Source organism: Phaethon aethereus, assembly GCF_964289735.1.
Source record: "Phaethon aethereus genome assembly, chromosome: 1".
Lineage (NCBI taxonomy): Eukaryota > Metazoa > Chordata > Aves > Phaethontiformes > Phaethontidae > Phaethon > Phaethon aethereus.
The window spans coordinates 1,197,617-1,211,357 of record NC_138575.1 but is presented as its reverse complement, the minus strand read 5'-3'; the positions used below and the strand labels follow the sequence as shown (position 1 = coordinate 1,211,357).

The following is a 13,741-nucleotide window of genomic DNA, read 5'->3' as shown; positions in this document are numbered from 1 at the left end:
AGGTACTTTTGGGAGGAGAAAAGTTATTTTTTTGAGGGGGATGTTATTTTGGGGGGAGAAAGTCACTTTTGGCAGACAAAAGCCACTTTTTGGGGAAGGTTGCTTTTGGGGGGCAAGAGTCTCTTTTGGGGGGAGGAAAGTTGCTTTTTAGGGAAAAAGTCACTTTTTGATGAGGAATTCCCTTCTTGGGGACAAAAGTCAGTTTTGGGTGGGGGCGAGAAGCCACTTTTGGAGAGCAGCTACTTTTTGGAGAGAACTTTATTTTGAGGGGAGAAGTAGCTCTTTGGAGGAGAGGTTTGGGGGAGAAAAGTAACTTTTTGGGAGGGGAGAAATCACTTTTTGGGGGGAGGTGTCACGTTTTGGAGAAGTAATCACTTTCGGGTGACAAACCACATTTTGGTGAGGGGGTGGCTTTTTGGGGGAAGAAAAGTTGCTTTGGGGGGTACTTTTTCAGAAGTTGCTCTTTTGGGGTGAGAAGTGTCTTTTTTAGGGGGCAATGTCTCTCTTTGGGGCACAAGGGGGACAGTTTTGGGGTAGTTTTCCCAGGGCACCTGGCCGGGAGCTGGCCCTTGGATGATGCTGGGGCAGGATCGGGCCACTGTGGCCACCTGAGTCCCCAAGACCCCGGTGGCACCCTGGCCAAGAGCCACTGGGGGGACAAGTGGGGACCACCCAGTCCAAGGAAGAAAAAAAAAAAAACCCACCAGCAGTCAAGATGACAGGGGCACTGCACGGAGACGGGCTGGCCGTGACCGTGTCCCCACCGCGCCATCGCCCAGAGCCACGGTGGTGCGGCAGCCCCCCGCCCCGCCTGGCAGAGAGGGCAGGCTCCGGCTTCCTCGCTCTTTATTCTCCATGAAAGCAAAGGGAAACGTCACGGCCCGGCCCCCCGCTGAGGGGTTTGAGAGGGGACCCCCGCCCTCAGCTAACGAAGCGGCCGTGGGGCAGCCCCAGGCAGGACGTCCTCCCGTTCCTTTTTCTTCCGCGGCGGACGTGCAGGCGCTGGCTCCTGCTCCCGGCCGGCGAGCGAAGCCCTCGCTGTCCTCCCCACAGGGCACCAAGACGGAGCCGACGGGGTCCGTGGCACCCAGTGCAGGCAGTTCGGGGCACGGATGGACAGACAAACGCCCATCCCCAGCGTGAGAGGAGACGGGAACCGCGTCCGAGTGCAAACCTTGGCGCACAACCTGCGCACCAGCTCTCAGGCCCCCGGACGGACAGACGCCGACAGCAGTTCACGGGGACTGGTTTGGTCCCCAAATGGGGCACAGCAGCACGGCACAGCCTGGCCGAGCCCGGCACCTGCTCTCACACCGGCTGCCGAAGCCACGGAGTCCCCAGCACCCTCGCACGTCCCTCTCTGCAACGCAGCGGCCACCGCGCGCGGAGCCGGGCGTCCGCAGCCTGCTCCAACCTCCGTCTTCTCCGGCAGAGCCCCTTCAGCTCCTCCTACGGATCCAGGGCTTGCAAAACCACCGCTGAGGTCCCAGTTCCCTGGGCTACCGCTGCACTGCGGGGACAGGCGCCGGCGCTGCCGCGGTGCGCCGAGGCTCAGTACCAGGGGTCTGCACGGTGCTGCTGGTTGTAGAGCTGCAGCTTGATCTGGTCCCTGATCTGGCTGACGAGGATCTGAGCCAGCAGGATGCCCGCCAGCTGCAGCAGAGGAAGGCGAGAGGAAGACGAGGGCGCCGAGCGTTTGCGCCGCTCCCCGTCCCCCAAAACCCACCACGACACGTCCAGCAACGCGGAGCTGCAGGTCGGTCCCTTCTCCCGCCCGTCCCCAGGGGGGCCGCCGGTACCTGGGGGAGGGCCAGCCCCAGGGCGATGCCCCCCAGCAGGAAGAGGTTGCTGTGGAGCCAGTTGACCAGCTTGTCGATGCAGCCGTTGGTGTGGATGAAGGCGCCGGCCTCCAGGTAGCTCACGGCCTGCAGGCCCTGCCCGCACATGGTGTTGACCACGGCCGGGGGGGGGGGGGGGCAGCCGTGGGGCAACCGGGAGCTCTGCCCTCGCCTCGGCACCAGTGGGGTGTCCCCAGCCCCATCCCTCCAGCGCTGGGCTCCCTAAGCCCCCAGGGTACCTGGACCCCCACCCCACCGCAGCATCCCCAGCCGGGGGTCCCCAAGCCCGGAGGGCAGGCTGGGGGAGCCAGGGGGGTCCTCACCTCGTCGGCGTCGCGCAGGCAGCAGGAGAAGGGCACGGAGCACCGCTCGCGGCTGGGGTTGGCGGCCGCGCAGCTGAAGTACGCGTTCCGCGACCAGTCCTTGTAGGAGACGCCCCCGCAGCAGCCGAACTGCGGGCGAGGCCACGGGGCGCTCGGCGGGGAGGCGGCGGCGCTGGGACGACGCGGGCTGCACGCGCGGCTGCCCCCTTCCCCACCGACGCCGCGTCCTCCCGGGGGAGCCCCCCGGCGGCCCCAAGCTGGGGGACCCCGCGGATTGAAGCGGGGACGCGTCCTCGTCGGAGGGAGATGGCAGCCTGCCCCCCACGCACCTCCTTCTGCCCGAAGTCGATGAGGTTCTGCAGGTCCAGGTCATCCCGGTAGTGCACGATGGCGCCGTTGATGATGTCACTGACCTTCCCGCGCGCCTACGGGGCCGGCGCAGCACATCAGCGAGGTCATCACCCAACAGGACCAGCTTGGGGTCATCCAGCCCCCCGCCCCGGCGGTACCTTATCGGAGAAGACGAAGCCCAGCACGCCGGCCGCCAGCTGCAGGAGGAAGATGACGGTCAGGCAGACGGAGAACTGTGGGCGAGAGGAAGGTGATGGCGGCGGGCGGTCGCGGCCGAGAGGCCGGGGTGCCGCGGGGGGTGCCCCGGGAGGGGGGAGGGCCTCACCGTCTGCAGCAGGCAGATGTTCTCCCGCAAGGAGCCGACGCAGCCGCAGAAGGTGATGAGGAAGGTGAGGACGCCGACCACGACGAGCAGGATGGCGGGGTCCACCGCCAGGCAGGCCATCGCCGCCTCTGCCGCGGCGAGACGTCACCGGCAGCCCCCCGCCCGCTCCCCCACGGGACGGGCACCCCCACCGCGGCGCCGGCACAGGATCAGTCCCGCTCTCCCCGGCGCCGGTCGAGGGGAACCGCGCTGCCGGTTTTAACATTTTAAAAAATCCCCCAAAGCATTAGAAAATCCCCAAAACGTAAAAAAAAAAAAACAACTTTAAAAGTCCCCCAAAAGATTAAAAAAAATTTAAAAAGTAGAAGTCCCCGCAAAATAAAAGTTTTTAAACACTTTTAAATTTTTAAAATCCAAAATTTTAATTCCCCCACTTAAAAAAAAAAAACATAAAAAAGCATTAAAAATTAAAAAACTAAAACAGTTTAAAAACCAACAAAAAGCCAGTTTAAAAAGTCCCCCCAAATTTTATAAAATAATCAAAATATCTAAAAAACATTGTAAAAAACAATAAAAATTTTAAAACCCCCACACTTTAACACACACACCCCCCGCCAAATTATAAACGAAAAAAAATCTTTTAAATAAAAAAGAAATTAACACACTCACCCACCCACACACACCCCCCCCTCCCCCCGCCCCGCGGAACGTCACGCGCTCCCAAGGGCCCCGCACCTGCGGAGCCGCGCGGCGCGCCCCCTCCCCGCGCGCGCCCCCTCCCCGCGCCGCCCGCCCCGCCATGGCCGGGCCGCTCACTGAGGCCGGAGACCCCCCGCGAGCGCAGCTGAGCCGGGCGGCGGCCCGCCCCCTCCGCTCGCCGCCCGCTCATTGGCCCGCCTAGCTCACGCTGCCTTCCCATTGGTGGCTTGCCCCGTCGCTCGTTTCTTCCCGCCCCCGAGCGCGGTGTGTCGCCTTCGCACCTGTTCGCGGCGCCCCTCCGCCTTAAAGGGCCAGCGCACCCGGTTTTTTCAATCGCGTGATGAGCCAGGTCCGTGACGAATCCCTCCTGGCCGACCCCGCAGCCCCGCCTCCCCCCAAAACCTGTCCCAGAGACACCAGCCCGGGGGGTGGGGCGTGGTTGCATTTTATTATAGTTATATGTATATATAATGATTTCTGCCGTCGGGGACAGCCCTCGGGAGGGAGGCGAGGGGACAGCTGAGACCATGGCAGGGACACAGGAGAGCCCTCGTCCCTGAAACGCGCCCAGCTGGGGAGATTCAGGGTTTCCCTGAAAGGGTGGGGCCGAATCTCTCACCGCAAATTTGCAGAAACCGCCCCAAAACGGACAGTGCCGGCGCGCTGCCTCCAGCGACCTCACTAACATGAGGAAGCGGAACCCCATAACCCTGGCAATTCCCTTTTGTGCTGCTAAAATCTGCAAGTTGCGTCAAAATGGGATACTTTGCTGGATTTCTTCCTATTTGCCTTTATTTTCGGGCGTCCGGCGGGAGCCACCCGAAGCCGAGGAGGAGGAGGACGGCTCGTTCCTTCCTCCATCAGAACGCTCTGCTCCGTTTGCTCAGCTCGTTTCCATTAATTACAGACTCAGCCCACACCGCGAGGACCCAGCAGGTCCCTTCCCGAACCGGATCCAAGCCTCAAATCCTGCCCCCCCACCACCCTTTTTTTTTTTTTTTTTTCTGAATTTTTGCACCTATTTTTGTATCACGCTTTTGGTTTTCGTGGCTGGTGTGGGCACAGGTGAGAGTCATCACCATGTTGCATCACCGATGGCCGTGCCATCGCGGGGACAGGTCCCCTTTGTTTGGGGGAGCACCCCCCCCATTATTACTATATTTATTATTATATTTATTGTTATTTATCTATTATGCCAGGGTTCATCGAGGCTGGAAATCCCCGGGGAGCAGCTGCTGGTGCCGGCACAGCCCTTCCCGGAGGAAGGAGAGTGCTTCGGGCAGAGGAACTGAAACCAAAGATCCCCTTCTTGGTTCTTGGGTCACCAAGGTGCCATCACAGCGATGGCACCCAGCCCGTGTCACCGAGGAGCCACCACCCGGCCCCAGCTGCAGGCCCCACCACCCAGGGAGGTGTCTGCTTTAGAAGAAGCCCCCACAGCCCCAAAATCACTGTGGTTGATGCCCGTGGGCCTCCAGAGAGCTCATTCAGGCAACCCAGGAGGTCTTGGTGGGGTTGAATGCTTCCTAGTCCCCACAGAAGAACTTCTGCCCCACTGATGGAGAAGACGGTGCCCATGCTGGTCCATGGATGCACCATCCTACTGTCAGATCTACTCGTCCATCTGTCAGACCTCTATGTCCACCCATCAGATCTGCCTGTCTCCCAACAGATCCACGTGTCCACCCAACAGATCCACATGTCCACCCACCAGGTTGGTGTGTCCCTCATCAGATCGACTTGTCTAGCCATGAGATCTATACCTCCAGCCATCAGATCTACATGTCTACCCATCGATTTTATGTCTGTCCGTCATATATATACGCATCCACCCATCGGATCTGCATGTCCACCCACCAGATCTACGCGTTGACCCATCAGATCTATATATCCACTCACCAGATCTAACTGTGCACCCATCAGACCCACACGACCACCCATCAGACCTATATGTGACCCCACCAGATCCCCGCATCCCTGTCGCGTTCCTGGAGCTGCCCCATGACGGCCGAGCAGGAAAGGGAAGTGAGAGCCACCAGTGTCCCTATCCCCTGCCCACGTGCCATGGGGGGTCTCACTGGGTCACCCAGCCCCCACCCAGGTAAGGAGCTCCCCACAGCCACCGGCATCGAGGGGTCGGAGGGCCCTAACATGGAACACTGGGAGATCCCACCACCGGACCACCCGCCCTCCTCGTGACAGTGACATTTGTCTCCTTCCCACCAGCACCATCCTCCCCAGATCCTGTGACGATGGCAGAAAGTGGTTCTGAGATGTCACCGGGCAGGTCCCCATGCATGTGTCCCCATGGATGTCTCCCTATGGATGTCTCCCTATGGATGTCTCCCCATGGACATGTCCCCATATATGAGTCCCCATGGATGACTCCCTGTGGATGTGTCCCCATAGATGTGTTCCCATGGACGTGTTCCCATGGTTGTCTCCCCATGGACAACTCCCCATAGACGAGTCCCCATTGATGTCTCCCCATGGATGTCTCCCCATTGATGCGTCCCCATGGACAAGTCCCCATGGATGACTCCCATGGATGTGTCCCCATGGATGTCTCCCCATTGATGTCTCCCCATGGCTGTGTCCCCATGGCTGAGGTGGCCCCCAACCACACCTTCCTCCGCAGGGGGTGGTGCCACCCCCCCCCCAAACCCGGGGGGCCCCGGGCAGAGCCCGTTGCCTCTGCTCGTCCCCTGCCCACGGCGTGGCCCTGCCTTGGGGACCCCAACGCCGCACACGGACGGGGACAGACACCCCCGTCCCCCCCGCCGCTCGGTGCGGTGGGACACGGGACGCCGGGGGGCGTGTCCACGCCGTAGGGGTGTGTCTGTGGGCGGGGCGAGAGGAAGGCCGTGTCTGTGGGTGGGACAGCGGGCACGGGGGTTCGGGTGTGCACGGGGACCCCCCAGCCCATCCCCAGCGGGGCGCAGGCCGGGGTGCAGCGGGAAGGAGGGCCCCCCCCACCGCTCCGGACCAACGCACTTTATTTGGGGGCCGAGGGTGCCCGGGGCGGGTCTGGGCCCCCCGGCCGCGGCCCCGCGGGGTTCGGCTGTCTCCCGATGGGTGGGGGGACCGTCAGCTGCCCTTCGCCCCCCCCAAGGGCCCCAGCGGAGCCTCCCCCCGCCCTCCTCGAGCCACCGCGCACCCGTCCTGCCACCCCCGGGGTGGGCAGGGCGCAGCTGGGGAAGGCAGGGGCTGGGGTGCTTATAGGGCAGGGCTCTGGGGCAGCCATAGGGCAGGTACCTGGGTGGCTATAGGGCAGACGTCTATAGTGGTTATAGGGCAGGGTCCACAGTGGCTCTAGGGCCAGGGTAGGTATGGGGCGGGGCCGCGGTGGCTATAGGGCAGGGGGAGGTATGGGGCAGGGTCGTGGTGGCTATAGGGCCGGGGGAGGTATGGTGCAGGGCCGTGGGCACAGCCCCGTTCCCGACCACCTGGGATGCTCTGGGGCCCGGCAGCCTCCCCCGGCCCCGTTACCGCCCGGGGAGAGGGGGGCACCATCCGCGCGGCCCCGCGCCCCTCACCGTGGCGTCCCGGCTGCTGCCCGCCCGCCGGCGCCGCGCCCAGGCCCCGGCGCCACGCCCCGGCCAGGCGCGGCACCGCGGGGGCGGGGCTGGGATGGGGCTGTCCCCGCCCAGCTGTGCCCCACCCAGCTGTGCCCCGCCCACCCAGCTGTGCCCAGTGCTGCCCGCTCCCCCTGCCCCCCGCCGCGGTTTTGCAGCCGCCACCACGCGTGGGGTCTCGGGGACCGCGAGACGCCGGGGAAGCAGCACCACCCCGAGAGCCAGGGACCCCCGCCGGGCCGAAGCGAGGCTGTTAATTAGTGCTAATGGCGGGGGGAGGGCGGGGCTGTGGCTCCGTCTTCCGCGCAGGGGCCGCGGGGCGGTGCGGAGCGCGTGCAGCCTGCTCCGGACGGGACTGCTAGGGGGGTGCGTCGCGTCGCGTCACGTCACGTCACGCCACGCACGTAACGCCACAGGATCGCACCCGTCTCCAAGTATCCGGAGTTCGGGGGCTCAGCAAACCTGCGGATCTGCGGGGAAAAGAGCTGCCGCAGCGACACGGGGCCGGGGGCTGCACTGCGCCCCGCGCCCCGCACCCCGCGCCCCGCACCCCGAGCCCCGCACCCCGAGCCCCGCGCCCCGCACCCCGCGCCCCGCACCCCGCGCCCCGAGCCCCGCACCCCGCGCCCCGCGCCCCGCACCCCGAGCTCCGCGCCCCGCACCCTGCGCCCCGCACCCCGCGCCCCGAGCCCCGCACCCCGCGCCCCGCACCCCGCGCCCCGCGCCCCGCCGTGGTGGTGCCGTGGCCAGGACGCGACCTCGGCTGGAGGGATGGGGAGCAAGGGGAAGCCCCAAATCGGGGGTGATGCTCCTTTTCCTGCCCCCCTCGTGCCCCCAGCCCGGCACGCGGGTCTGGGGACCCGCCGGGAGCTGGACCCCCCTGCGCTCGGGGCTGAGCCGCCTCCGTCCCGCACTCCAGCTCCAAACACCGATGCGGGGCTGATCCAGACACAAACTTGGTCCAAATTTGGTCCAAATACCGACTCTGGTAGGAGACCGGAGCCCTGCTGCTAAACCCAAGTGATCTGGCACAAAAAGACCCCAACAAAGAGGAGTGAGACCCAAAACGGAGCCGTTCACGGGGTGTCCTGGAGGAACAGGGTGTAGGACAGGAGCTACGGGGTCCACGCGATATATTACATTTTATAAGCATGTTAAGCATGGATGTATTGAAATCCCAGACCGTAAGGCGTTCGTTGAGGGTGGCAAATCCTCCCACTCAAAACTCCGTGGTCCCTGCGGAGAAAACACCAACCCAGGGGCCTACGGCCTGTATTTCTACGGCTTTATAGAAAGATCTATTTCTGTGCCTATTTCTATATTTTTATAGAAATATCGCAGGCTGTGCCCAGAAGCGACTCATGTAGGACACCGTCACATCGGCCCTGAAGCCACGCCGGCCGTAACTGCTCGTGTTCGGGGTGGAGAAGGACGGGGTGTTCTTCATTCCCTGTGTAACTCCCCTCCCCGAAGGCCCGAGAGATCCCACCAGAACCGGGGTGATGCTTATCAGCATCCGAGACAGCGTTTTAACAGGGAGGGGAGGGACTCCTCCGGTAAGGTCTGGAGAAGGTGTAACCGCACCCCAGCCCCTCTGGAAGGGAAGAGGGTGCCCATCCCTGCAGGTGAATCACAGAATCGTTGAGGTTGGAAAAGACCCTTAAGATCATCAAGTCCAACCATCAACCCAACACCCCCACGCCCACTAAACCATGTCCCGAAGTGCCACATCCACATATTTTTTGAACATCCCCAGTGATGGTGACTCCACCACCTCCCTGGGCAGCCTGTGCCAATGCCTGACCACCCTCTTGGTGAAGAAATTTTTCCTAATCTCCAATGTAAACCTCCCCTGGTGCAACTTGAGGCCATTTCCTCTCGTCCTGTCGCTGGTTACTTGGGAGAAGAGACCAACACCCTCGTCGCCACAACCCCCTTTCAGGTAGTTGCAGAGAGCGATGAGGGCTCCCCTCAGCCTCCTCTTCTCCAGACTAAACAACCCCAGTTCCCTCAGCCGCTCCTCATAAGACTTGTGCTCCAGACCCCTCCCCAGCTCCATTGCCCTTCTCTGGACACGCTCCAGCACCTCAACATCCTTCTTGGAGTGAGGGGCCCAACACTGAACACAGGATTCGAGGTGCGGCCTCACCAGTGCCGAGTCCAGGGGCACAATCCCTGCCCTGCTCCTGCTGGCCACACCAGTGCTGATACAGGCCAGGACGCTGTTGGCCTTCTTGGCCACCTGGGCACACTGCCGGCTCATGTTCAGCCGGCTGTCAACCAGCACCCCCGGGTCCCTTTCCACCGGGCAGCTCTCCAGCCGCTCCTCCCCAAGCCTGGAGCGTTGCATGGGGTTGTTGTGACCCAAGTGCAGGACCTGGCACTTGGCCTTGTTAAACCTCGTACAGTTGGCCTCTGCCCATCGATCCAGCCTGTCCAGATCCCTCTGCAGAGCCCTCCTGCCCTCCAGCAGATCAACACTCCCACCCAACTTAGTGTCATCTGCAAATTTACTGATGGGGACCCAACCAAACGGTTTGATTTTTAGGCATAACCTGGCAGGCGGTGTATTCCCTCCCACGCCTCACAGCAGACACCCGAGCTGAGGTCATCCTTCAGCGAGAAGGAGCTCCTTCAAGTCCTGGGAGCTCCAGGACTTGGAGGAGCTTGTAGGGATCCCGAGGAGGCCACATCCCAGGGTTCATTATGGTTGCCCACCTGCAGAGGCACAGCTTCTGAGGATGGGGATTGATGGTTCCTCATGACAAGGCACATCGTTTCTTGATACACAAGGTTTTACAACATCAGGCCATGGCCTGACATTACATGGAGAGCCCTTCAGTTTACGTAGAGGACTCGCAGAGGGAGGTTGACAATGGGGATTGTGGCAACGAGCTTCCGATAAAGCCCAATGAGCTTCCCTATGGTTTGGGTCAGCCTTTGGGTGGCAAGGTTCCCCATCATGGTGGTCACCATGGGATAAACCTCTGCTGGCTCCTTCCCTGTTGGATACCGAACCCGTCGCTGGAAAGGCACTCTTAAAATATGGACCCTGTTCCCCATCCTTGGAAGATCGGGAGAGTCCGCTCCTGCTCCCCAGGGAATCCCACAGCCCAGCGCAATCCAGAAACTGCTGATGCTCGTGGCACACCATGACGGGGGACATCGAGGACACAACATCCAGTAGCAAGGGGGTGCTGAGCCCCCCTCGACCTGCCACCCTCGCCCATTCTGGATGCACCACCCTGTCTGATTTCCAAAGGCTTGGTCTGATGATCCAGGTCTAGGGCAAGGATCAGGGATCCAGGCGAAACCACCAAGCAGATCCCTTGTCCAAAGGACCTCAAAAGAGTGCTGGTATTGATCTTCCATGCCACACATGTGCCCTCTCCACCTCCGCGGCGTGACGGTGGGCCGGCTACATGCCTGTCTGGCGCAACCTGAGGGATGGTAGATACTTGTGGTCCTCATGGCAAATAGATTTTATAGGACCCCGATGCCAAACTCCCAATAAATGGGAGCATAGTTTAACTGGGCTAGAGATTGGCAGCGGCTTAGGTACGGTCTACCCTTGCCCTCAAGCTCACATGAACGTAGCACCATGGTTTGCACACCATCAGACAACAGATCTCATTTCAAAAATAAAGATACACAGAGATGGGCTGAATCTGGAGGAATTTGGTGGATCTTCCACATACCTCATCGTCCCCAGCCCGATGGTATTCCTGAATTGACTTCTTAAAGCTCAACCACGACTTGGCACTTGGACCAGTGAGTCCCAAACCACAACCAGTCCCTGCCCATATCACGGGTGGCAATGTCACCTTGACGGCGTAGTTGCTGCTTTAAGCAACCAGTAGCTGTGACTGGTCTTCATCATCCAATCTGGAAAGTTTTTGATGGCAACCGTGGTGAAACTTCAATTTTGGGTATAAATGACGATCGTCGGTTGTCCATTGGAGGGACTGTACAGGTTAATCATCTGCAATAAGACTGTTCTCCTTCCAAACACCTCTTTGAAGCTCCACGTGGAAGGTGGTCAACCGTCAGGGAAACGAGCCCCTCGCTTCCGAGCGGTGGATGGCCAAACTGCCTGTTACTCGGGTGGTCTTCCCTGGATCCTTGGTCCAACCTTATTCCTCATCCTGATAGTGTGTTTGGCAATTAGCCTGAGGTGAAAACCCAACGTGTGGGCAACTGGGAGTACCAGATTAAGAAGGGTTTTGGGGGAAAAACTCCTTTAATTTCCTTTTCCTCTCATAATCGTTATCATATAATGATTAGGTCACATCTAGCAAGGACAATAATGCTCGTTCTGTTCTCCCAGGGATGGGGTGGCAATTGCATCATTCAATTTACGAATGCGATTTCTCCAGTGGGTAACGAGCCAGGTTGTTGAGTTGCTTCACAGGATCACAGAATGGTAAGGGTTGGAAGGGACCTCTGAAGATCAACTGGTCCAACCCCCCTGCCAAAGCAGGATCACCCAGGGCAGGTTGCACAGGAACACGTCCAGTGGGGTTTGGAAGGTCTCCAGAGAAGGAGACTCCACAACCTCTCTGGGCAGCCTGTTCCAGTGCTCCATCACCCTCACAGCAAAGAAGTTTTTCCTCACGTTGAGGTGGAACTTCCTTCACCACCATTAGATGCCGAATTAGGATGGTCAACAGAACCTGCCCGTGAAGCATCCTGCTATCAACCTCATTTGGGATAATTACTCCCCAGCACCCCAAATTGTCGACCGAAGCCTTCCGAAGCATTACGACACCCCGAGGCACACATTCAGCCGTGGTAATTACACTCCGCATTGCAATCACACGCACTTTACGCGGGACAAACGAACGCCAGCTCCTAATGATCCTCACCTGGGCACCTCATGGACCTCTAATAATTAATCCCCAATTACAAATGATGATATTTTTGATAATCTGGGGCTCTGGCATCTGACATGGGGTGTTAATTATATGAATTACCAAAGACACGATAATTTAATCGGTCCTAATTTTCACCAGTTTACAGGGTAATGGGTGGCTGAGCACTGCTGATGACTGGGACACATGTGGCCCAGAGGACACATCTGGCTCTGCAGATCACCACCGCTTTCGGTCAATCCACTTCAGTCCTTCACGAGATTCAACTGCTCTTCCAACCCCTGGTGCTCACTTGGCCAACACCATGATGACTCCAGGCAAAGCTGGTGGCCCACTGTCCATATATATATTTTTTTATATATATATACACACACACAGAGATATATATATATATAGACACACTGTCCTGGTGGTAATTTTGTAGTGACTTGTAGTAGAGAGATGGAGGTAGAGAGATATGGTATTGTTCTAGGCTATTCTAATTCCATTATATCATATAATATGATATGATGTTATATTATAGTATATTATAGTATATTATAGTATATTATAGTATATTATAGTATATTATAGTATATTATAGTATATTATAGTATATTATATATATAGTATAATATACTATATTATACTATATTATATTATACTATATTATATTGTATTATTGTATCGTTATGTTACACTATGCTACGTTACATTTTACTATTCTATATTTTGTACATAACATTAAAATATAAATGCTATATTGTGTATGCAATATAAAAGACATGACTGTTGTCTATTTGTGCAAGTATTTCATATAGGCTTTCACCCTCACGCAGGTAAGGAAGTGCCGTTTCTGGCGGTTTTGGCGCATACTTCACGGAGGTGCACCGAGTCTCGCGCACAGGCGTGTCATCGCGTCGCGCTTAGCCCGCCGTGTGACGAGCTTGCCGACGGAAAGGCTGTTCATGGCCCAAAATCCCCTTTTCTTTGTCAAAAGAGCCCAGGCGGATCACTTAAATGAGAAATACGTGGCATTATTTTTTTTTTAATCATCTGTACGGCGTGTTACGAGAGGATCCTTAAACAGCCGTTGTACAAAACACAACTTGCCGAAGCGGCCGCAATGGCTGCGCTACGCAATTAACCTCCGGTTTCTTCTGAGACCAGAGAGACGCTGACAAATTGCCGCGGAACGGCGTGACGTTGTTGCGGCGACGCGGGCTGCGGCTCGTGGCTGGCAGGGCTTTGGCTGCTGCTGCTCGGGGGGGGGTATTTTGAGCATCTGGAGCCGTAGGTCTCACCCCATCTGCATTATGGATACGAAAAGAGTTTCTTGGAGTGTAGACGAGACGGATGAATGCACTTACGTCACTAGCTGGAATTCTGTAATAACTTGTGATATTGATAAATTCGCTTTATTCTTGGTTTTTTATATATATATACACACGTATATATACAGATAGACACATTGTCCTGGGGGGAATTGTGTAGTGACTTGTAGTAGAGAGATAGAGGGATATGGTGGTGTTCCATCCTGTTCTAATTCCATGGTCTGATCTGGTGTGATGTGATCTGGTGTGATCTGGTGTGATCTGGTGTGATCTGATGTTATGTTATATTATGTTATGTTATATTATGTTATATTATATTATATTATATTATATTATATTATATTATATTATATTATATTATATTATATTATATTATATTATATTACAATATATTACAATATATTACAATATATTACAATATATTACAAAATATTACAATATGTTAT

General features: G+C 57.8%; 1 protein-coding gene across 1 annotated transcript; it reads right to left on the bottom strand.

Moving 5' to 3' along the window:
* Positions 1 to 1,551: 1,551 nt before the first annotated feature.
* On the bottom strand, positions 1,552 to 11,799 carry TSPAN33 (tetraspanin 33; the record flags this gene model as incomplete). The annotated part of the gene is made up of 7 exons (XM_082013829.1): positions 1,552 to 1,653; positions 1,800 to 1,961; positions 2,162 to 2,290; positions 2,491 to 2,586; positions 2,671 to 2,745; positions 2,838 to 2,965; positions 11,727 to 11,799. The coding sequence occupies 7 exons, from the start codon at positions 11,797 to 11,799 to the stop codon at positions 1,552 to 1,554; spliced, it is 765 nt and encodes a 254-aa protein (XP_081869955.1).
* Between the last annotated feature and the right edge of the window lie 1,942 nt (positions 11,800 to 13,741).